This window comes from Aquarana catesbeiana, linkage group LG08 (assembly GCF_042186555.1).
Source record: "Aquarana catesbeiana isolate 2022-GZ linkage group LG08, ASM4218655v1, whole genome shotgun sequence".
NCBI lineage: Eukaryota > Metazoa > Chordata > Amphibia > Anura > Ranidae > Aquarana > Aquarana catesbeiana.
In genome coordinates, this window is record NC_133331.1 from 48,967,504 (window position 1) to 48,993,042 (window position 25,539).

At 46.1% G+C, this 25,539-nt stretch overlaps 1 protein-coding gene across 1 annotated transcript in view; it reads right to left on the reverse strand.

Moving 5' to 3' along the window:
• LOC141105740 (pancreatic lipase-related protein 2-like) overlaps window positions 1–25,539 on the reverse strand; it is a 95,966-nt gene that overhangs the window by 40,533 nt on the left and 29,894 nt on the right. The window contains exon 3 of the mRNA XM_073595821.1: window positions 10,823–10,977. Within this exon, the coding sequence (XP_073451922.1) occupies window positions 10,823–10,977 (155 nt within the window). The remainder of the gene's footprint in view (window positions 1–10,822; window positions 10,978–25,539) is intronic.

Consider the following 25,539-nt stretch of genomic DNA (forward strand, 5'->3'; position numbering starts at 1 on the left):
CAACTGAACTGTGATACTTCTTACGATGAGCACCTACAGTGCATGTTGAGGCAGTGCCATTTAGGTGTATCTTAAGTCAAAGCTTGGTTTTAAACTGTCCTAAAATTGTCACTTTTTGATATTGGTCGCAGTGTGGAAATTCTAATTTCCAATGACAGTGAGCGTGTGTGATTTTCCTTGACATCCATTTTCTCTGATTTTCCTGTCCTGGAACAAAAAGGTCTTCTACCCAGTGGGAAGAGACAGCAATAAGACCTGACAGCTTTCAATAATTTAAAGAGTAACTCCACTTTTGTAAAAAAACAAGAAAAAAACCCTCTGGATGATCAATGTACATTGCAGGGATTTTAACAAACTTCATTGTAGAATCAAACCTGCTTCTGCTCTTTAAAAAAAAAAAGCAGTTCTTTTCACTTTGTGTCTTTGGATATGAATTCTACATGGGAGTGACCAGTGATGGGACAAGGTCATCTAAAGCCCAGGGCGAACATGCCAAACTGCACCCCCCCCCCCCCCAAAGATGTATGAGCTGAGCATTATGTGTCAGCTAATCCCCCCAGGTCTAATGTCCCACCCTCCAAAAATTAACCCCTCCTAGCACAAATCCTCTACCCGTAAAATTTCCACTCCTAGCACAAATCTTCTTTCCCCCTCCCCCCTACCAACACAAGTCTCCCTAAATCTCCACTCTTAGCACCCCCCCCCAATTTCCCCTCTTTGAATATTTACCCCCTCCCAACACTAGTCCCTGCCACAATCTCCTTGTGGTGCCCCCCCCCCCACCTCACATGATACCACAGTGCCCAGGGCAGCCGCCCCTCCTGCCCACCCCTTTTTTCTAGCCCTGGGAGTGACTTTTTCTATTATCAATCAGCTGATGCCCTTTTTTTTGAAGAGGATGCCTTAAAGTACTTAGGGCAAAACTTTTTTTTTTTTTTCATTTTGGATAGAGCAAAGGGGGGTTATAACCCCTGTCAGATGTAGCAAGGTCCCAGGCCTCCTCTAGTCTAATGAGAACTGCTGACATCCTTCCATATAGAGTGGGTTGTAAGGCATAGTGGGTGTAATGCAAGTTAGATCCATGGGCGCCAGACACTTCTTGAATGCAAAGAGAGTTTATTTCTCTTAAACAGAACTTTGGGATAGAGGGTTGGGTTCAGGACACCCATAGGTAGTTGCAACGTTAGTTGGCAGACTCCAAGACTTCTACAGGTAGACAGCCATGCAGGGAAAGGCATCCAGCAAGACGCCACATCTGCATGTGTAGGAATGCTGTCTCCTATGGCAACAGTCTTTAACAGTTTCTAACACAAGGTGTAACAGTTCCGTCACTTCCAATTACAACCACTTACAATCAATTCTTGTAGTTCTTCAACCCACCGAGCTCCCAGTCTCTCTCACTAGACTAGATGATTCACTGCCACTGAATCCCTTGAGCTCTTCCAATCTTCACTGTAGTATCTTCCTCAAGCGTCACCCCTGCTGGGTCCCTAGCTTGGCACTCCAGATACTCCTCAAGGATCACCCCACTGGCCCGCTTGGTCCCTGGCTTGACACAAGGCTGCTCTGCAAGCGTCACCTCCGCTGGCTGGGTCCCTGGCTTGACACCTGCTGAAGTTTCCTGATTCTTCACTGTCCCTGGTTGGTGAGAATTCTGCTCCGGTACTTGCTTCAGCTACTCACTGTGGTCCCTGGTAATAAGGTGGATGCTCCCTTAGTAGCGACAGCTTCCCCTCTACCTCCAACCATGACAGGTTCTTCGGCCAGCAGAACCATCACTTCTGGTTGGACTGCAAGCTGCAATCCCAACCCTGCACTGCTCTCTTGCTTCTGAATAGGCCCTCAGACAGCCTAGCAGCCAGATGTGCCCGGGATAGGCCCAAACTCCGGCCTAGCAGCCGGGGCAGTACAACACACATCCACTCAGACAGCCGTCCAGGTGGCACAGAACCCTGAACACCTGACTCTACCCAAATATATAAGTTCTCCCAGTATGCCAAGGAATTCAAGAAAACCCCTGCCCATTGGCTGAGATACCCCATATACTCCTAATCTGTCCTTGCTTTGCCCTTGTCTTATCTAATGCCACCAGGTACCCGGCCACCTAGCGGCAGAAGAAAGAAGTGAAGCAATTCTAGGCTTAGAGTGAAATCAATTGATCCCTAACAATGAGCCAAGGTCACTACACCTGGCAGGTAAATTTAGGAGCAACCCTGCCTAAACATCAGGGTGCTACATCGAGATTTAACTTCCCTTCCCATAGCCAAACAGGAAGTAAGAGTAAATCCCTGCAAATTAACCCCCAGGTCACCACGAACTATTGGAAGATTTCCTCACTGTTATGCCCCGTACACACGGTCGGATTTTCCGACGGAAAATGTGTGATAGGACCTTGTTGTCGGAAATTCCGACCGTGTGTAGGCTCCATCACACATTTTCCATCGGATTTTCCGACACACAAAGTTTGAGAGCAGGATATAAAATTTTCCGACAACAAAATCTGTTGTCAGAAATTCCGATCGTGTGTACACAAATCCGACGGACAAAGTGCCACGCATGCTCAGAATGAATAAAGAGATGAAAGCTATTGGCCACTGCCCCGTTTATAGTCCCAACGTACGTGTTTTACGTCACCACGTTCAGAACGATCGGATTTTCCGACAACTTTGTGTGACCGTGTGTATGCAAGACAAGTTTGAGCCAACATCCGTCGGAAAAAATCCTAGGATTTTGTTGTCGGAATGTCCGAACAAAGTCCGACCATGTGTACGGGGCATTACTTTTCTGGGGGCAACCCAAAGATTAAGATTTTCTTATACTTTCACTTTTAATGATAATGTTAAACAGGACAAATAGAGAGGGGGAATCTTTTTAATGGGGGCACAGACAGTAATAAAAACTGTCAGGTCTTCTCATCCCTCTCCACTCTGTCCAAAACTAAAAATAAAAAAATAAAAAGTTTTGATTTTAGCTATACTTTAATTTTTTTTTGTAGATCCTTTATTTTTTTTCAAGATGATACAGTTTAACAGTCAAAAACAGATGAGAGTGAATATAATAAAAACAGAAATGTGTAACAGAAATGGTTAGATGTTATATCAGCAGTGTAAAATATCGATTCCCCCGGTTATGCACTCTGTAGAATACATGTAAGGGTGAGGCTGTGTGACGGAGCTGTCCGTGTGCTAGACCGGGCTAGGCTTCCAGACTGTTACCTTAATAACCCACTTAGGCTAGTATAGCTACCAGGACCATACAGTGAGAAACACATTCACAGCTGTCTGGGAGGGTTACCTCCCGAGTACCAGCTGAGCCCAGCCATGGGGCACAACAGACAGGTGATGTAAAATAGGATATTCATATTATCTGACTAAACCAGCCCATGACTGGGAGCAATTTGGGGAAGGGAGGACAAGGGGAGAGAGGAAGGGCGGGGGGGATAGGACTCCCCTGTTAGGTTCAACTTTTAAATAAGTTGCTTATAGTTTATATTGCTTTGCCAAATTATTGCTTCTATAAGAAAGATGACACGGAGTCAGGTATGTCTGTATCACAGTTCTGAGCATCCAAAAAAAAGGACTGCTCCCTTTACTTCTTTTATAGGCAGTTCCAAAAGCAGTAATCTTATCGGCATTACCAAATGAGGTTAAGGTACAAAGAGTTTCTCATCAGCGAACATGTAATGATTATTCAGCAGTTCCAAATTCCATCTAGATACAGATTGATAGAACAATTGATACGTACATAGGTAAGAAAGGAGCACAAACAATTTAAATAGAACAATTGATACGTACACAGGTAAGAAAGGAGCACAAACAATTTAAATAGAACAATTGATACGTACACAGGTAAGAAAAAACAGAAACAATTAAAGTGGAACTCTAAGTCATTATTTCAACCCTATCAATTTCCCCCTTTGACATCATCCTCTCCTTCCCCCTGGGTCCTCATGAATAAGTTCTAGTCAGTTTTTCCCCAGAGTCCTTTCCCTGACCGCGAGTTGTCAGAGGGGTAGAACCCATCCCCCTAGGTATTACCAACATCTTAAAATTCAAGAAGAGGAGTTTTATAGGAGTAGGGTGATGTCAATACACATTTATCGGTATGCCCTGTCTATTCTCCTAATTTTCCTATTTATTTTCCTGTATACACATATATTCGTGATTGTAAGTGATATTAATATTAGAATAATAATTACCATTGGACTTAACAACCAGTGAAAGGTATTGGTTGCTGTAGAAGACATTCCACTAAATATATCCCACCAATGTGGTGCAGTATCCTGTTGTATCTGTGAGGAAAGATGTACTAGTCTACCTTTGTCAATAATAATTTGCTACTTTAGGATCATCTATAGCCCATTCGAAAGTTGTTGTTTCCTCTACTTCAAGTACATTAATACCAGGAGTCCATGCATATATTTGTAAAACAACAATCTTCAACAAAAAATATGTAAGTAGATATTTCATCATGTTGTTTTCTCGGGTTGTTTCTTGCAATGTGATGCGTGTATCCAGGTAGGTTTTCCTTCCAGCTTTACTGAGGTGGCTGTGGTCAAGAGTACTTGGTAAGGACCTTCAAACCTGGGTTCCAATGTCTTTCTGGTGTGTTTCTTCACATATACATAATCCCCTGGTAGCAGAGTATGTGTACCTGTTATTGAATTAGGGTCTGGAAGAGAAGAATACACACTTTTGTGGATCTTAGTTAGACGTTGTTGTAATTGTATCACATATGCAGTCAAACTATCACATTGCAATTGCATACTCTGTGGAAAGTATAAACCCAATCTAGGTGCATTCCCAAAAAGTATCTCATATGGGGATAATCCTGTCTTTCCTGTTGGAGTGTACCTTATAGAGAACAAAGCCAAAGGCAGGCATTCTGGCCAAGGCTTGTTTAACTCTTGCATGGCTTTTTGTATTTTTAACTTTATTGTCCCATTTACTCTCTCCACTGATCCTGAACTCTGTGGGTGGTAAGGGGTGTGAAAACTTTGTTGAACCCCTAACATGGTCATCACATTCTGCATGATTTCTCCTGTAAAGTGTGTCCCCCTATCTGATTCTATGGTTTCAGGAAGACCAAACCTAGGTATTAACTCAGTGATCAGTTTCTTAGCTGTGGCTTTAGCTGTAGCCGATTTTACTGGATAACTTTCGGGCCAACCTGAGAATAAATCGATACACACGAGGACAAATTCAAAAGGGCCGCTCTTAGGCATTTGTATGTAATCAATTTGCAGTCTCTGGAAGGGGTATTGGGCCCGGACCTGGTGTTTTCGTGGGGTTTTTACTCTCTGTCCTGGGTTATTCAGGAGACAGATTTGGCAGGCTGCACAGTAGTTTCTTGCAGTGCTACTGAATCCAGGGGCGAGCCATCCTTGGTTCACAATCCTATACATGGAATTGGAACTGACGTGTGTGTGTAGGTGAACTGCCGCTGCCATTTCTGGGTACAGAGAGGCAGGCAGGCATATTTTGCCTCCTTCCCTCCATACATTGTCAAGGTCTGGTGCTGCTCCCATCCTGACCCACTTATCTTTCTCGCTCTCCCCTGCTTGCTCCTGTAATTTACTCAGCTGCTGCCATGTTGGTTCTGGGATACTCACCTCTACCGCTGCTAAGGTCTCAGGGCTTCCTTCCCCTAGAGCTGCCTGTTTTGCAGTCAAATCTGCAAATGCATTTCCTTTTGCCTCAATTGTTTTTGCGCTCGTGTGTGCCGCTATCTTCATAATGGCTACTCGTTTAACCTTTTGAAGATTGTTCAGGACTCTCTTAATCCCTTCTCCATGTTTTACAGGTGTACCTGCTGCTGTCAGATAACCTCTAGCCCTCCATATGTGGCCATAATCGTGCGCTACACCATAAGCGTAGGCAGAGTCAGTGTAAATATTCCCTTCTCGTTCTTTTAAATATTCTAGGGCTTGTTCTAAAGCTTTTAATTCTGCTTCCTGTGCTGACATGTGGGCTGGTAAGGCCTGTGCTTCAATCACCTGTGTATCAGTCACTACGGCATAACCTGTGTGATATTTACCCTTGTCATCAGCAAACCTACTACCATCTATATACAAGGTGTGCTCAGCATTTAAAATCGGTGTATCTGTAACATGTGGGAATCCCATTGTCTCCTGTTCCATGAGCTGAAAACAATCGTGCTGATCTACTTCTTTAAACAAAAGAGTGTCAGTGTCCTCATTTCTTTTCTCACTAGTACTATTAGTACTATCATTCCCCCTTGCCAAATCTGGTGACTGAAGAGGCAAAAAGGTGGCCAAATTTAAGGTTGTACAGCGCTGAAAAGTAACATTTGGAGGTAAGAGTAAAGTACACTGTAATCTTAATTGCCTAGCCATTGAAATGTGTTTGGGCTGTACCTGAGACAAGATTGCATGTATGTCATGTGCGGTATGCACTACGACTGGATTGTCTAGAACAATCTCTGATGACTTATCTATGATAATTGACACTGCAGCTACCGCCCGTACACAAGACGGTGAACCTCTAGATACTGGATCTAATGCTGCTGAAAAGTAAGCGACTGGTCTTTGTTTTACATGTGCCTGTGTCAGAACACCTGTGGCGTGTCCAGTGATCTCAGCAATGTACAGATTAAATATCTTGGTGTAATCTGGTATACCAATAGCCGGGGCAGAAATCAACAACTTTTTCAAAGTGATAAACGACTCATAAGCTACTTCTGTAAGCACATACGGTACAATTTTCAAACAATCGTATAATGGCTGCATCAAAGCGCTAGCATGTGGTATCCACTGTCTACAATATGACACGATACCTAAAAACATACGCAATTGTTTGAAATTCCGTGGGGGTAACATTCCCTTTATCACTTGAACCCTCTCCTCAGTGAGATGTCTCGTACCCTGTGATATACAATGTCCCAAAAAGATAACTTTTTCCTGACACACTTGCAACTTTTTCTTATTAACCTTGCAACCTTTTTCTGCCAAAAATCGCAACAAATTAAGGGTGGTGTGCAAACTTTCAGTCTTTCACTTATCTGTGGAATTAATCCTTCCATAAACTGTCTATTGAAGGCTCAGATCGTGACTGGCAGGGCCAAGTCCAATCCCCCATCTGCCATCATACTTTCCATAGATAAGTAAAATTCTGATACAGTCTGTCCTGGCATTTGTTTCATGGGTGATATTGACCCCCTCTCCTGTTGTTTTGCCTGACAAAAAGCTTCTAATCTAGCAATAAAAGGGGCCCTTGAGTCTATATGTCTGACATCTCTAAATTGCCATCCCCATCAACTTGTCCTGCAGGTCTGTGTGGACCTATTTCTGTCATAAACTGGTTAAACAGGGTCAGAGTCATTTTGTGTCTGCATAGATCCTCCCCATCCTGCCAGGTCGCTTCATGTGTATTCATTAACTGTGTCACAAATCTACAAAAAGCAGCTGGCTTTGCTACCGGGTCTGGGGCGCTCTGTATTAATGCCATAAGGGTGTCTGCCGACCATGGTGCCCAAGTCCTTATTTGCATTCTACGAGTGACAGTAGGCGGGGCATTTGGATGGGCTGCTTGTCCAAATTCTGGATTGTTTACCTGAACAATGCGTGTATCAGTGCGTACGGGAGCTACAGTTTCTGGATGAGGTTTTTGTGCCCCACAATGCACACATTCTACTGCCCATTCTGGGTTTTGTGCTCCACAATCCTGACAAACCCATCCTCTCCCCTCAAGTACCGGATATATCTTGTGTGGTTTGCGTTCTACGTCAGTGTATGGGGGTGGGATGGCTGAGCTGGGAGCCTCGACATTTTTTTGTTCTTCTATCTTTCATATTCCAACCATCACAATCTGGATTATACTTCCACCCCTCTTCTTTCGCTCTATTTGAGACCTTAATTAAGCATTGAACCTGACGCATCCATTGCTTCTCTAACACCTCTCCTTGTCTGTCCCTTTTTATTTCACTCCATACATCCGGGTCTAAGCCCGCTGCTCCTTTCACCTTAAATTTACGAAGGACATCCTTTAAGTCCTGTGCTTCGGTTTTCCCATAAATGTTCTTAATTATCTGTGGCACCGTATAGTGCGCCACAATTCCCTGACGGGGTTTTGTGTTCCTCTGGCCCATTCTAACAGTCCTGCCTAGGTAGCGTGTGGGACACTTAGTGTACAATATAATGCGGCTACAACATATACAAGAATGAATAATTACTTTATATGCTAGCCCAATAGCAAACCAGCTAAGTTACACTAGTTCCTCGTTGCCTTCCTCCTAGGGTGCTAGAATTCTAGAAACCTCTCCGGAATGAGATTTCTGAAACCGAATTACTTTATATGCTAGCCCAATAATAAATAATTACTTTATATGCTAGCCCAATAACAAACCAGAATGCGGCTACAACATATACAAAAATGCGGCTACAACATATACAAGCATTCCTTTAAGTGGCCAGGTATCCGACTAGATCTCGGGACTTTGTTGAGACCTTATTCCCTCCCCGTATCTGGGAATCCCTCTCATACACTCTTATCCCTGCTTTATGGAGCAGACAGGGCTTATACTCTCAACCCGTCTATGGTTTATGAGTTAGATGTGAGGTTAAGCATAAGCGTCAGACCCCCAAGCTCACAAGCCCTCAGGTTCCCAATCGTGTGAGGTAAGGCGCATTCCGTTGCTTAGTTCGGCAATCCCCTTCTAACTCATACCATCCTTGACAAGGCTCATTCACTTTCTCAACAAGACAGACAAGACAGACAAGACAGACAAAACAAACAAATAATTCCAGCAATATAAACTAAAATATCCAGTAATTCTAGACTCACCACTACAGAGGCTGGTGTTTTAAAACCAGGAGAACCGTAACTGACAGAACGGATAGGCACAAATCAGGGGAGCACAGAATATAAGAAAAATAAAGCTTTTTCTTACCTGCGCAGGTTTTTTTTTTGATCTGTGGTTCCCGGAATGCCTGTCTTTTTGTTCCGTCAGCGTAGCTCAACCACCTCTTGTAGTATCATCGGTGAGTCCCTCGTCCGGGCGCCAAAATGTTAGGTTCAACTTTTAAATAAGTTGCTTATAGTTTATATTGCTTTGCCAAATTATTGCTTCTATAAGAAAGATGACACGGAGTCAGGTATGTCTGTATCACAGTTCTGAGCATCCAAAAAAAAGGACTGCTCCCTTTACTTCTTTTATAGGCAGTTCCAAAAGCAGTAATCTTATCGGCATTACCAAATGAGGTTAAGGTACAAAGAGTTTCTCATCAGCGAACATGTAATGATTATTCAGCAGTTCCAAATTCCATCTAGATACAGATTGATAGAACAATTGATACGTACATAGGTAAGAAAGGAGCACAAACAATTTAAATAGAACAATTGATACGTACACAGGTAAGAAAGGAGCACAAACAATTTAAATAGAACAATTGATACGTACACAGGTAAGAAAAAACAGAAACAATTAAAGTGGAACTCTAAGTCATTATTTCAACCCTATCACCCCGGATGGGGGGGAGGGGGGTAAGGTGAAGGGTAGGTAAGAAGGTAGCGGGAAAGAGGGGTGAAGGGGGGGAGGAAGAGTAAGACGGCGCCCCCCAACTAGGGAGTAACCCGAGCCTCAGGGATTAATCAGGCTGTGCAACCTCTCGGAGGTATGCTTCGGTGTAGATGTAATGTTGCCATGGTTGCCATGTCTCCCGGGAAGGCCTCCTCCCTACCGTACAAGGTGGCAGTGAAATCCTCCATGTTTCTTAGTTCATTCACCTTGGCAAACCACTGGGATTTCATTGGTGGAGTCTCCGATCTCCAACACAAGGGGATGCATGCCTTGGCGGCTTTTAATAGCTGGATGTAAGGGAGGCTTTGTATTTCTTGATGGGTCATTTAGAGAGGTGCAGCAAGTAAGCCCCGGGATCCCCTTTAAGAGTGACATCAGTCAGGTGCTTGATCGGGCGTGCCACCTCCAGCCAGAAGGGTTTCATTTTGGGGCAGTCCCAAAAGATGTGGAGTATCGTTCCCTCTTCCACACCACAACGCCAGCAAAGACTGGGGACTTAAGGGAAGAAACGGTGCAGAGTAGTAGGCACTCTATACCATCTGGTCATAATTTTATAGCAGGTCTCTTGGACTCTGGTGGCTATGGATGACTTCTGGGCAAAGTGTAGGATCTTCTCCCTCTGTGATTCATTGAATCGAACTCCTAAATCCGCTTCCCACTTAGAGAGGAAGGGGGGTGAAACCCTTCTGCTGGTGAAATCAGGGAGGAGTAGATTAGAGATAGACAATGACGGATCGGTTCTCTGCGGTGGCAGATTTGTTCCAGCTCCGTGAGCTGACGTGATATGCCCGGGGTCCGTGCACACCGGCGCAAAAAGTTACGCAGTTGGAGACCGCTCCAGAAGTCCAGTGGGAGGTCTGCAGCCAACACCCCCGCTTCTGCTGTGAGTTGGCTGTCCGGGCCCAGAAAGTCGTGAAGGTGAAGTCAAAGGCCTAAAAATAGTTATACTTTAAACTTGACTTGTATCTTAATGAAGTCTTATGGGAAAAAACTATAAACCAATCACACAAGCAGGAAATTACATTTTTAGGGTGTTCTGTATAATGGTGTATAGAATGCCTCCATGTTGCCATATTGCATTGAATTTTACAGAAAGTTACAGAGCTACAGGTTGTAAAAGGAAAGCATTTTTTTAAAATAACATTCAATTACAATATGGTTACTGTATCAATTAGATATGCAATATTTTTTATTTGCCATTTTTCCCATGAAAGGAGTTACCATTTTACCTACAATATTGGGGAAAACATGTCCTTTGTGTACAGCCAACTTGGAGCTGACTTACTTGGTACTGATCAGGATTTCTTCTAGTAAAGAGAAAGAATTGAGTGTTGATCACCCTTGGATCCTGTGGTAAGCGACAGATGGGTCTTTCCAGTGTTCCGCAGTAGGGGGGCTCATCTGTAAACCTTCCCAGCCTATCGTAGTAGACCTCAGCAGCTGGACAGAGAAACAAGGGGATAGATTATGTATCAGTCTTTCACTGCACCATCATGAGCAAAATCCACTGAGCAGCTGAGGAGAGCTAAACTTAACCCTCACAAGAAATATGGGTGCTTGATATGCAGAACTCTTCTAAGAGGGTGTTCTTATCCTAGGTTGGATATATACCAAATTAGTGTACCATAATATGCATGCATACAGCCAGTAAAGATTCAAATCTCAAATACTTAAAATTGAATATTCAGGGAAGGTATGGGAATGTCCATTGCTGACCCTCTTTTGCAAAATCCGTGTCTGGATTATTATCACCAAAGAGGTACAATTATGCAAAAGTAAACACAGGCATATGATTTCAAGTTAGGGACCAATGTTTAATGCAACAATGACAGGACATACAATTGCTTCAATGCTTTTCAGACACAGACCTGAAACATGCATGTAGTTAATGAGTAGTTAATTCTTATCTCCATAACTGATCCAGGACAGACTTGGAAATCTAATCAACAGCAAGACAGCCAAACAGCCAACATTCTTAAAGGAAAAGGACAACATTGGCAGCTTTCTTATGGTAGAGTCACTTTTTAGCCTAGTACACACAGGCCGAATGTCGGGCGGCATCAGCGGGTAGAACAGAAACCAGTCAACATTGGGCTCATGTGTACTGGAGACGGGCTGGCTTCTGTCGAAAGGGCATGACTGAAAAAAGTCTGCCTATCGGCTGCCTATCAATTCTCTCAGCCAATTGCTGAGAGTGCTGACCGGAATGTTCTGGCGGGGGGGGGGGGGGGTCCCCCTGCTAGAACACAATAGCTCAGCGGGGAAGATCACTTTGCTAACATTGCATAGTTAGTAAAGCAGCTCCTCCTGAGCTGTCAGCCCTGCTGGGTTGAACGTTAAAAAAAAAAAAAAAATTTACTAAAAAACAGGATGACAGTCCCTAAATTACCTTTGAAAAAAGTCAGCAGTGGTAGATTCAATGCTTCTATTCCAAAGCTGGCCACAGATGGATTGAAATTTGGCCTGTTCAGCAGGGACTGGCCAAACTTCATTCCATGTGTAAGCAGGTTGAACTGTGTTTAGTTACAGTGAGTTAGCAGCTGACTTAGGCCAGGGGAGGAAAGTGTTAAATGTTACAATCTCAGTTCCTGAGCTTTTGGTCCTAGCCAGCCCACCTAGGGGGAAGGCTGAGGTCTGAGAGTTCCAGTGGCTCTCCAGTAGTACCTGTGAGTGGAGTCGTTGCGCTGCGGGACTACTGCGCCTTGCAGAAGCTGAAGGCACCAGAGTTTCCGGGAAGATATCCAGCTATGGACAATGCCATATTGGACTCTCACCAAGGTATGCCTGGGCCACCACATTACTACAGTTAGGGTTAGAGGTAAGACATTGTTCATATTGAACTGTTCTGCCACACTTCTTCAGTAAGAGTTACATTAACAGTTATGAGCCTGAAGTTACTCAAAGGGGTGCATGTGGGTTCTGGCGTATCAAAAGAACTTGAGCCAGTAAGCACAGAGGGATATGAATTAACACCACTACAATAAGGTCAATTCGGCAAGACTAAAGGAAGAGTGTGGTCGCCATGGGTAACTGAGTGGAAGAACATGCTGCAAGCAATGAGCCATTAGGCATGGTACCTGGTAAGGTGATGGGTCCCCCCAGAAGTGAGGGGTTGGTAATCTGGCTCACTCCTGAGTGATTGGTATCTAGTAGCAATGGATTTCAAACCCACGTTACGAAGATCCATGGCATGGTCACAAGGTACCGGATGGAAGGAGTTAACAAGCATGCATGAGGGCCACGCTATGTGCTCAGCGGGACCCCATTCTGTTACTGGGAGGTAACAAATACGCTGGACTGGTGGAGTGGGTGCAGGCTCAGCATGTCCCTCCTAATGCAACATACATCTTTTACAAGTTTGTAGTGACATGTGACAGTACTTTTCAGAGGAACTCTGCACTTAATTACTGCACACAGTAAAGGCTCATCTTTAAGTCGGGGAACTGCCTTAATGTTAAAATTTTCACATGGCTACAGTCCCCGCCTGGTCCCAGTCATTGATGAGCGCATTCTGCAGGAAAGGTACCCCTTAAGACTTCCCAAAAAGGCCAAGCAGCCTAATAGCACAAGTTTCTTCATCAGTAACATTTTGCAGCATAGATAATTCTGCTCAAATTCTTACTCCAGGGACATTACTACAAGGGGCTACTAGTTACCTGACAGCTGGCAAAATCAGTTGGGACAATGGCCTAATGGATTCCAACAAAGTCACTCTAGGACAGATCAGAAGAGCTGTTAAAGCAGGCCATACACCCCCCATCCCCCGCCGGGAGAAGACAATGGACAGGCAGGAGGGATTCTTGCTTGAACACTGTCTGTGTTGATAGGGGAATCAAGCTAATTTCTTTCCTGCAGGAAAGAAATTTGCTCCGTGTATGGCGGCCTAAAGCCTAATGCACAATATCAGTTTTTTTTTGTTGAACCCAGTGGGTTGAATGAAGAAAACTGACAGCTCAGGCCAGGGCCCATGTGCTAACAATCCAACATCAGTACAGCGATTTCCCCTGCTGAGTCATTGTGTTCTGACAAGGGGATGGCCCCCCACCAGAACACTCCGGTCAGCGCTCTCAGTCATTGGCTGAGAGCGCTGATCAGAAGCCGGTTGGCTGCTTGTTTTCGGACCGGCTGCTATAAACACGGGCCAAATGTCAGCCATTTTGTTTTACTTGGCCGATGTCGCCTGACATTCGGCACATTTATACTAGGCTTAACACTCAGTATATTTCTAAGGATCAATGCTGTGGGTTAGGGATGAGCTTTCTGTTTCTGTCGAACATGAGCTCGACTCAAACATTGGCTGTTCGCCCGTTCATCGAAAACCGAACATTATGGGCCATTCGCGCCGAATTCGAGCGGCGTGTAATGGCCCATAATGCACTGCGGGAGCCCAGAGCTAAGAGAGCCATAACTGGCCAAAGGCGGTGTGCCTTTTGCCAATCTTGGCTCAGGGGGACTAAGTCCACGCCCCACACTATATAAGGTTGCCTGCAGGTCGGCCCCATGTAGTGTGTTGTTGGCGTGGACGGAGAGAGAGTCTCATTTAGATTGAGCAGGCAGGCAGGTTATTCAGTTAGCTGCAGTGTATTTAATATATATATATATATATACAGACAGTCTTGTGTGTGTATATATATATATATATATATATATATATATACACACACTGCATACAGTTTAGCTATATCTGACTGCAGACCGTTACTGGTGTACTTTTTCTAATATACTTCAGGCAGGTAGGTTATTCAGTTAGCTGCAGTGTATTTAATAATATATATATATATATATATATATATATATATATATATATATATATATACATATACAGACAGTCTGCCCATCAATGCAGCCTTGCACGCTGTCCACCTGCAGCCTTCCCCAGTGTCCATCTGCAGCCTTCCACTGTCCATCGCAGCCTTGTAGTGTCCATCTGCAGCCTTGCAGTGTTCATCTGCAGCCTTGCAGTGTCCATCTGCAGCCTTGCAGTGTCCATCTGCAGCCTTGCAGTGTCCATCTGCAGCCTTGCAATGTCCATCTGCAGCATGTTTTGGTTTTAAATTTAGTGCCTCCCCCGCCGCCGAGATCTTCGGCTCCTCTCGCCGCCAGCATAGACAGAGCCGAGTGTACTTGGCTACTCGGCTCCGCTCTCAGTAACGCCCCCGTCCCGCCCCTTGGCCCGGCTCCTATGATGGTCACAACACCGGTCCAATGGCGGGACGTAAAGTCTAGGAGGCGGGACTGGGCGTGACTGCGAGTGGAGCCGAGTACACAGTTCGGCTCGGCCAATGTCGGCGGCGCTCCACAGACAGCGGAGATCGGCAGGGATCGGTGTATAACACGCACCCACGATTTTCCCCTGATTTTAACGTTGATAAATATGGTATATATATATATATATATATATATATATATATATATATATATATATATATATATATCCACTGCATACAGTTTAGCTATATCTGACTGCAAGCCGTTCCTGGTGTACTTTTTCTAATATACTTCCTTTCTATATACTTCTTTTACTAGGCTTTTCAGTTAGCTGCAGTGTATTTAATATATATACACACAGACAGTCTTGTATATATATATATATATATATATGTATATATATATATACACTGTATCCAGTTTGGCTATATCTGACTGCGGACCGTTCCTGGTGTATTTTTTCTAATATACTTCAGGCGGTGTACACAGCACACAGTACTGTGCACCCATAGTGCAGTTGCTACTACTTTTCTGGTAGTATACACAGTACACCCATAGTTGTTATTACACTTCTGTTGGTGTACACAGTACCGTGCATCCATAGTGTAGTTGCTACTAGTTTTCTGGTGGTGTACACAATACAGTGCACCCATAGTTGTTATTACACTTCTGTTAGTGTACACTGTACCGTGCACCCCTAGTGCAGTTGCTACTACTTTTCTTGTGGTGTACACAGTACACAACACATACAGTGCACCTATAGTTGCTATTAGACTTCTGGTGGTGTACACAATACCGTTCACCCCTAGTGCAGTTGCTACTACTTTTCTGGTGGTGTACACAATACAGTACACCCATAGTTGTTATTACACTTCTGTTACTGTACCGTGCACCCCTAGTGCAGTTGCTACTACTTTTCTGGTGGTATACACAATACAGTACACCCATAGTTGTTATTACACTTCTGTTGGTGTACACAGTATTGTGCACCCCTAATGCAGTTGCTACTACTTTTCTGGTGGTGTACACAATACATACAGTACACCCATAGTTGTTATTACACTTCTGTTGGTGTACACAGTACTGTGCACCCGTAGTGCAGTTGCTAGTGCTACTACTTTTCTGGTGGTGTACACAGTACACAATACATACAGTGCACCCATAATTGCTATTAAACTTCTGTTGGTGTACACAGTACCATGCACCCCTAGTGCAGTTGCTACTACTTTTCTGGTGGTGTACACAATACAGTACACCCATAGTTGTTATTACACTTCTGTTTAAAAAGGGCCCAAAAAACATCCCTGGGAATTACAGACCAGTTAGCCTAACATCAATAGTATGTAAAATCTTGGAGGGGATGATAAGGGACTATATACAAGATTTTAGTAATAAGAACGATATCATTAGCAGTAATCAGCATGGATTCATGAAGAATCGTTCTTGCCAAACCAATCTATTAACCTTCTATGAGGAGGTGAGTTGCCATCTAGATAAAGGAAGGCCCGTAGACGTGGTGTATCTGGATTTTGCAAAAGCATTTGACACAGTTCCCCATAAACGTTTACTGTACAAAATAGGGTCCGTTGGCATGGACCATAGGGTGAGTACCTGGATTGAAAACTGGCTACAAGGGCGTGTTCAGAGGGTGGTGATAAATGGGGAGTACTCAGAATGGTCAGGGGTGGGTAGTGGGGTTCCCCAGGGTTCTGTGCTGGGACCAATCCTATTTAATTTGTTTATAAACGATCTGGAGGATGGGATAAACAGTTCAATCTCTGTATTTGCAGACGATACTAAGCTAAGTAGGGCAATAACTTCTCCGCAGGATGTGGAAACCTTGCAAAAAGACCTGAACAAATTAATGGGGTGGGCGACTACATGGCAAATGAGGTTCAATGTAGAAAAATGTAAAATAATGCATTTGGGTGGCAAAAATATGAATGCAATCTATACACTGGGGGGAGAACCTCTGGGGGAATCTAGGATGGAAAAGGACCTGGGGGTCCTAGTAGATGATAGGCTCAGCAATGGCATGCAATGCCAAGCTGCTGCTAATAAGGCAAACAGAATATTGGCATGTATTAAAAGGGGGATCAACTCCAGAAATAAAATGATAATTCTCCCACTCTACAAGACTCTGGTCCGGCCGCACCTGGAGTATGCTGTCCAGTTCTGGGCACCAGTCCTCAGGAAGGATGTACTGGAAATGGAGCGAGTACAAAGAAGGGCAACAAAGCTAATAAAGGGTCTGGAGGATCTTAGTTATGAGGAAAGGTTGCGAGCGTTGAACTTATTCTCTCTGGAGAAGAGACGCTTGAGAGGGGATATGATTTCAATTTACAAATACTGTACTGGTGACCCCACAATAGGGATAAAACTTTTTCGCAGAAGAGAGTTTAATAAGACTCGGGGCCACTCATTACAATTAGAAGAAAAGAGGTTTAACCTTAAACTACGTAGAGGGTTCTTTACTGTAAGAGCGGTAAGGATGTGGAATTCCCTTCCACAGGCGGTGGTCTCAGCGGGGAGCATTGATAGCTTCAAGAAACTATTAGATAAACACCTGAATGACTGCAACATACAGGGATATGTAAGGTAATACTGACACATAATCACACACATAGGTTGGACTTGATGGACGTGTGTCTTTTTTCAACCTCACCTACTATGTAACTATGTAACTATGTAACTATGTAACTATGTTAGTGTACACTGTACCGTGCACCCCTAGTGCACTTGCTACTACTTTTCTGGTGGTGTACACAGTACACAATACAGTGTTGTGTGGTTTTGCTAAAGCATGTCCGGAAGGCCACCAAGGAGAGACAGACGCTCACAGGCCACTAAAAGAGGGCAAGCAGGCTCTGTGTCTACAGTCGACAGTGCTGGTTGTGGACATGGTGCATCCCCAGCACGTGGCTGTGGGGCACTCTTGCTTTTTTTTTATGCAGCTGGCCATGTTATTGAGCCACAACATGCAGAAGAGTTGGTGGATTAGATAACGAAGCTGTCCTCATCCTCCTCATCCTCTGTCACCCAGGCTCAGATTAGTTTGCCTGCCAATGCAGCTGCCAAAGCAGCCAATTCCATCGGCTCCATGTCAACAGTCACTCCTTTCCTAGCCCCACCATCATGCACGGAGGAGTCCCCCGAACTATTCAACCACAGTGTCGGGTACATGCTGCAGGAGGATGCGCAGCGTTTTGAAGGCTCCGATGATGTTACCCAGGTTGAGGAAGGGAGTAACGTGAGCCTAGAGAGAGGGGGTGCCCAAGAAGGTTAAGAAACTGGCAGTCATGTTCCCCCAGCTGTACCATACTGCCAAGTTTGCTCCAGTGACGAGGAGGGAGGGGATGATGAGGTCACTGACTCTACTTGGGTGCCTGATAGAAGAGAGGAGGAGGAGGCACATCTCCAACGAGGCAGGATGCCCTCCAGGGGGCAGCTTAAGGGCAGACACCCTATTGCATCACACCGCAGAGCTAAGCAGGTGCAGGGCGCTGCTGACTCCCCACATATTTTGAAAAGTTCTTTGGTGTGGGCCTTTTTTGACACGTGTGCAACAGATCGCACCGTTGCGGTTTGCAACATATGTCTGAAGCGTATCCAGCGTGGCCAAAACAGCAGCCGCTTGGGCACCACATTGACCAGACATAAGACGACCTCCCAGTCCGTTGGCAACAGAACTTAAAAGACCAACATCAAAGAACAAGGCAGACCTCTCCTTGCTCCTCATCAGCTGGGATCTCCAACCCCACTATACCTCCAGTCCTCTCAGAAACCTGCACTGAGAGGAATGAAGTTATAGAAATAGGTGTTCCAAGTACTTGCGGCCAATCTGCTAGCGGTACACCAACATCGGATTTTAGCAGGCAAATTTCCATACCCCAGTTGCTAAACCGTGGAAAGAAATTCGGTCCCAGCCATCCACATGCTCAGCGTCTGAATGTTAGCTTGGCCAAATTGCTAGCACTGCATCTGCTGCCTTTTCCGCTGGTAGACTCTGCCCCTTTCGTGAATTTGTGGAATGTGCAGTACCTCAGTGGCAGGTTCCCAAACGCCATTTCTTTTCACGGAAGGCCATTCCGGCTCTCTACCAGCATGTGGAAGGCAATGTCTTAGCCTCATTGGACAGGGCGGTCAGCAGTAAGGTGCATATTACTGCTGACTTATGGTCCAGCAGGCATGGTCAGGGACGTTATCTTTCTTTCATGGTGCACTGGGTAACTCTGCTGGCAGCTGGGAAGGATGCAGGACAGGGTTCAGTATTGTTGGAGCTTGTTCAACCACCACGCCTCCAGAATGCCAGTGCTGATTTTGCCACAGCTCTCTCCTCCACCTCCTCCTCTTCTTCTTCCTCTATGGCCTCTTCCTGTGCTGATTTCTCCTCTGAACCAGCGGTGCTCCATAGGCGTTCAAGGGGCTACGCAAGCACTCAGGCAAAAAGATGCCATGCAGTGCTTGATTTGGTCTGCTTAGGGGACAGGAGCCACACTGGGGCAGAGATTCTGTCAGCTCTGCAGGGGAAGGCTGAGGTGGTTGACGCCACGCCAGCTTCAGCCAGGAATGGTTATATGCGACAATGGCACCAACCTCCTCTCCGCCCACTGACAGGGACACTTGACCCATGTTCCCTGTTTGGCTCACATCCTGAATTTGGTGGAGCAGCGGTTCTTGAGCAGGTACCCTGGCTTACAGGATCTCCTGAGGCAGGCCAGGAAAGTCTGTGGTCATTTCCGCCTGTCATATAATGCCAGTGCTCGGCTGGCTGACATTCAAAGAGAATGCAACCTGCCCAAGAACCGCCTCATTTGTGACATGCCCACCGGGTGGAACTCAACGTTGGCAATGCTGCAGCGGCTGCACACGCAGCAGAGTGCCATCAATGAGTACCTGTGTGAGTATGGCACCAGGACAGGGTCAGGGGAGCTTGGATTTTTTTCGCCACGCCAGGGATGCATGAACTGTCCAGTCACCGTTTGAGGAGGCCTTGAGGATGGTGAGCAGTGACAGTGCATGCATCAGTGATACTGTCTCTCTTGTCTTCCTGTTGGAGCACACGCTTCGTGGAATAATGGACAGGGCACTTGAGGCAGAACAGCGGGAGGCAGAGGAGGACTTCCTTACCTCTCAAGGCCCCCTTTATCCAGATACTAGTATTCCTGCAGGCCCGCCGATCACACAGGAAGAAGAGGAGGAGGATGAGGAGTAGGGATGAGCCGAACACCCCCCGGTTCGGTTTGCACCAGAACCTGCGAACGGACCGAAAATTCGCACGAATGTTAGAACCCTATTGACATCTATGGGACTCGAACGTTCGAAATCAAAAGTGCTCATTTAAAAGACTAATTTGCATGGTATTGTCCTAAAAAGGGTTTGGGGACCCAGGTCCTGCCCCAGGGGACATGTATCAATGCAAAAAAAACTTTTAAAAACGGCCGTTTTTTCAGGAGCAGTGATTTTAATCATGCTTAAATTAAAAAAAAAAAAAAGTGAAATATTCCTTTAAATATCGTACCTGGGGGGTGTCTATAGTATGCCTGTAAAGTGGCACGTGTTTCCCATGCTTAGAACAGTCCCTGCACAAAATGTAAATTTTAAAGGAAAAAAAGTCATTTAAAACTGCTTGCGGCTTTAATGTAATGTCGGGTCCTGGCAATATGGATGAAAATCAGTGAGACAAATGGCATGGGTACCCCCCAGTCCATTACTAGGCCCTTTGGGTCTTGTATGGATATTAAGGGGAACCCCGCACCCAAATTAAAAAAGGAAACAGCAGTATACAGGCTCTGTACTCTGAAAAGCAGTATACAGACGGTGCAAACAAGACAGGGACTGTAGGTTTGTTGTTAAGTAGAATCTGTTTGTAATTTTGAATGGGTACATTTTTAACATGTTTAGCTCCAGCAAAAAAATCTATTTTAAGCTTTTTGGAAAACATTGGGAAGGGTTATCACCCCTGTGACATTTGTTTTGCTGTCTGTGCTCCTCTTCAAAAGATTGAACCTCACTTTTTGTCCCAATGACAAATGTTTTTTGAAAATTTGGGTTTTTTTGTGAAACAAGGATTGGTGATAAAGCATCAGTGGAAAGAAGAAATGTTTTTCCCATATTAACTCTTACAGGAGAGAATTTCCCTTCCTAGGAGTCGTTTGTAAGTTGGATGTTTGAAAGTAGAGGCCTGCCCTCTATACTCAGCAGAAATGTGGGCCTTAGGTGTTGTTATGGCCACAAAACTGTATGCCCTCACAGGGCCCTGCTGTGAAATATTAGATCAAGAATTGTAATTACATGCCCCTGTTGAACAGGGGCAGAAAAATTGGGCCTTTGGTGGTGGTGGTGGTGCTGGTGCCACAACACTGTAAGTCCTCACTCACTCTTGGTGGGTGCAGAAACGGGCCCTGCTGTGAAATATTAGATCAAGAATTGTAATTACATGCCCTTGTTTAACAGGGGCTGAAAAATTGGGCCTTTGGTGGTGGTGGTGGTGGTGCTGGTGCCACAACACTGTAAGTACTCACTCGCTCTTGGTGGGCGCAGAAACCAGCCCTACTGTGAAATATTAGATCAAGAATTGTAATTACATGCCCCTGTTTAACAGGAGCTGAAAAATTGGGCCTTTGGTGGTGGTGGTGGTGCTGGTGCCACAACACTGTAAGTCCTCACTTGCTCTTGGTGGGCGCAGAAACGGGCCCTCCTGTGAAATATTAGATCAAGAATTGTAATTACATGCCCCTGTTGAACAGGGGCTGAAAAATTGGGCCTTAGGCACTGGTGCTGGTGCCACAACACTGCAACCCCTCACAGATACTCTAGTTGGAACACAGGAACGAGCCCTGCTGCAGAGTATTGCATCAAAACTTGTAATTACACGCCCCTGTTGAACAGGGGCTGAGAAATTAGGCCTTAGGCACTGGTGCTGGTGCCACAACACTGCAACCCCTCACAGATACTCTAGTTGGAAGCAGGAACGAGCCCTGCTGCAAAGTATTGCATCAAAAATTGTAATTACACGCCCCTGTTAAACAGGGGCTGAAAAATTGGGCCTTAGGCACTGCTGCTGGTGCCACAAAACTGCAACTTCTCACAGAAACTCTAGTTGGAACGCAGGAACAAGCCTTGCTGCAAAGTATTGCATCAAAAATTGTAATTACACGCCCCTGTTACACAGGGGCTGAAAAATTGGGCCTTAGGCACTGGTGGCGGCGCCCAGAACCAAAAATGTTCTTACAAGCTATCAGCGTGATCATTGAAGAGGAAGAGGATAATTACTCAGGATAGTCACTTAGCATCAGCATAGGCAATTTTTGAAGGGATCTGAGATTTTAAAAAAAATTATTCGGTTACATCAGCATCAGGTGCTTGGTAGCTGGTGGTGATCCAAGACTGATTCATCTTTATGAAGGTCAGTCGATCGACCGAGTCGGTGGACAGACGCACCCTGTGATGGGTTACAAAGCCTCCAGCAGCACTGAATGTGCGTTCCGAAAGAACGCTGGATGCAGGACAGGCCAGTAGCTCAATTGCATACTGTGCAAGCTCTGGCCAGTGATCCATCCTCAAGACCCAGTAACCCAGAGGATTTTCGTTGGGAAAGGTGTCCAAGTCAGATCTTGCCCCTAGGTATTCCTGCACCATGTAAAACAGACGCTGGCGATGGTTGCTGGAACTGATCATACCTTGAGGCTGCGGACTAAACAATCGTCTGGACGCATCGGTCAGACGGCCACCTTCTCCACCGCTCCTTCTTTGACTGACCGAAGCCTCAGCAACACGTTGTCCAGAAACAGGAGTTTGTAACCTCCCAGTCTCTGGGAAAGCGTTGCACAGACCTTTCTGCAAGGCCTCCTGAAGATGTTTCATCCTCTGCTCCCTCTGCGAGATAAGGTCTGCAACCTTACCCTTGTAACGTGGATCAAGGAGGGTTGCCAGCCAGTATTGGTCCTTCTCCTTGATACCACGAATACGAGGATCCTTACGCAGGCTTTGCAGGATCAGGGAGGCCATGCACCGTAGGTTTGCTGAGGCATTAGGCCCGGAGTCCTCTGGGTCTCTAAGGACGACATGGTCCGCAGCCACCTCCTCCCAGCCTAAGGGGCCTTGAGAGGTTAGGAAGTCCTCCTCTTCCTCCCTCTGTTCTGCCTCAAGTGCCCTGTCCATTATTCCACGCAGTGTGTGCTCCAACAGGTGGACAAGAGGAAGAGTGTCACTGATGCATGCACTGTCACTGCTCACCATCCTCGTGGCCTCCTCAAATGGTGACAGGACAGTGCATGCATCCCTGATCATAGCCCACTGGCGTGGGGAAAAAAAACAAGCTCCCCTGACCCTGTCCTGGTGCCATAGTCGCACAGGTACTCATTGATGGCCCTCTGCTGCATGTGCAGCCGCTGCAGCATGGCCAACGTTGAGTTCCACCTGGAGGGCATGTCACAGATTAGGCGGTTCTTGGGCATGTTAAACTCCTTTTGGAGGTCCGCCAGCCGAGCACTGGCATTATATGACCGGCAGAAATGCACACAGACTTTCCTGGCCTGCCTCAGGACATCCTGTAAGCCCGGGTACCAGCCCTAGAACCGCTGCACCACCAAGTTAAGGATGTGAGCCAAACAGGGCACATGGGTCATTTGTCCCTGTCGGAGGGCAGAGAGGAGGTTGGTGCCATTGTCGCAAACCACCATTCCTGCCTTAATTTGGCGTGGTATCAACCACCTCTGAACCTGCCCCTGCAGAGCTGACCGAACCTCTGCCCCAGTGTGGCTCCTGTCCCCCAAGCACACCAGCTCAAGCACCGCATGGCATCTTTTGGCCTGCGTACTTGCGTAGCCCCTTGAACGCCTACAGAGCTACTGGTTCCGAGGACAAATCACAGGAAGAGGCCATGGAGGAAGAAGAAGAGGAGGGGGAGGAGGAGAGAGGTGTGTCGCAATCATTAGTAGTGGCATTTTGGAGGCGTGGTGGCGGAACAACCTCCAACACTAGTGCACCTTGTCCTGCATCCTTCCCAGCTGCCAGCAGAGTCACCCAATGCGCAGTGAAACTTAGGTAATGTCCCTGTCCATGCCTGCTGGACCATGAGTCAGCGGTAATATGCACCTTACCGCTAACCGCCCTGTCCAGCGAGGCATGGACATTGCCTTCCACATGCCGGTAGAGAGCCTGAATCGCCTTCCGTGAGAAAAAGTGGCGTTTGGGTACCTGCCACTGAGGAACCGCACATTCCACAAACTCACGGAAGGGGGCAGAGTCTACCAACTGAAAAGGCAGCAGTTGAAGTGCTAGCAATTTTGCCAAGCTAGCATTCAATCGCTGGGCATGTGGATGGCTGGGAGTGAACTTCTTTCGGCGGTGCAGCAGCTGGGGCAGGGAAATTTGCCTGGTACAATCTGACGTTGGTGTACCGAAAGCAGATTGCCCACAAGTACTTGGCTGTGACACACCTAATTCTACACCTTCATTCCTCTCAGTGCAGGTCTCAGAGAGGACTGAAGGTATAGTGGGGTTGGAGATCTCAGCTGATGAGGAGCAAGGAGAGGTCCTCTTTGTTCTTTGGTGTGGGTCTTTTAGATACGCTTGCCAACGAACTGCATGGCAGGTCAACATATGTCTGGTCAAGCATGTGGTGCCCAAGCGGGGGATGTTTTGGACACGCGAGATACGCTTGAGACATATGTTGCAAATAGCAGCGGTGCGATCTGATGCACTCGTCTCAAAAAAGGCCCACACCAAAGAACTTTTTGAATAACGCACAGAGACTGCAACGCCCTGCACATGCGCAGCTTTGAGGTGTGATGCAGTCAGTGTGCTGCCCTTAGGCTGGCCCCTGGAGGGCATCCTGCCTCGTTGGTGATGTGCCTCCTCCTCCTCCTCTCTCCTATCAGGTACCCACGTTGAGTCAGTGACCTCATTATCCCCTCCCTCCTCATCACTGGAGCAAACCTAGCAGTATGCTGCAGCAGGGGGAGCATGACTGCCAGATTGCTGTCCTTCTTGGGCACCCCCTCTGTCCGTGCTCACGTTACTGCCTTCATCTAGCTCAGTATCATCATCAGAGCCTTCCAAATGCTGGGCATCCTCCTGGAGCATGTACCCAACACTGTGGTCAAACAGTTCGAGGGACTCCTCAGGAGGACATGGTGGGGCTAGGGAAGGAGTCACTGATGACATTGAGCCGAGGGAAGAGGCCGCTGCTTTGCCAGACAAAGTACCCTGAGCATAGGTGAGAGAGGATGAGGAGGATGAGGACGGCTTGGTCATCCACTCGACCAAGTCTTCCGCATGTTGCAGCTCAACACGGCCAGCTGCCGAAAAAAAGGGCAAGCGTGTCCCACGGCCACGTGCTGATGAGGATGCACCGTCTCCAGGACCAGCACTGTTGCCTCTAGACACAGAGCTTGCTTGCCCTCTTTTATTGGCTTGTGACTGTCTGCCTCTCCTTGTTGACCTTCCAGACTAGGGATGAGCTGAACACCCCCCTGTTCGGTTCGCACCAGAACATGTGAACAGGAAAAAAGTTCCTTCCAACACGCGAACACCGTTAAAGTCTATGGGACACGAACATGAATAATCAAAAGTACTAATTTTAAAGGCTTATATGCAAGTTATTGTCATAAAAAGTGTTTGGGGACCTGGGTCTTGCCCCAGGGGACATGGATCAATGCAAAAAAAAGTTTTAAAATTGGACGTTTTTTCAGGAACAGTGATTTTAATAATGCCTAAAGTCAAACAATAAAAGTGTAATATCCCTTTAAATTTCGTAGCTGGGGGGTGTCTATAGTATGCCTGTAAAGG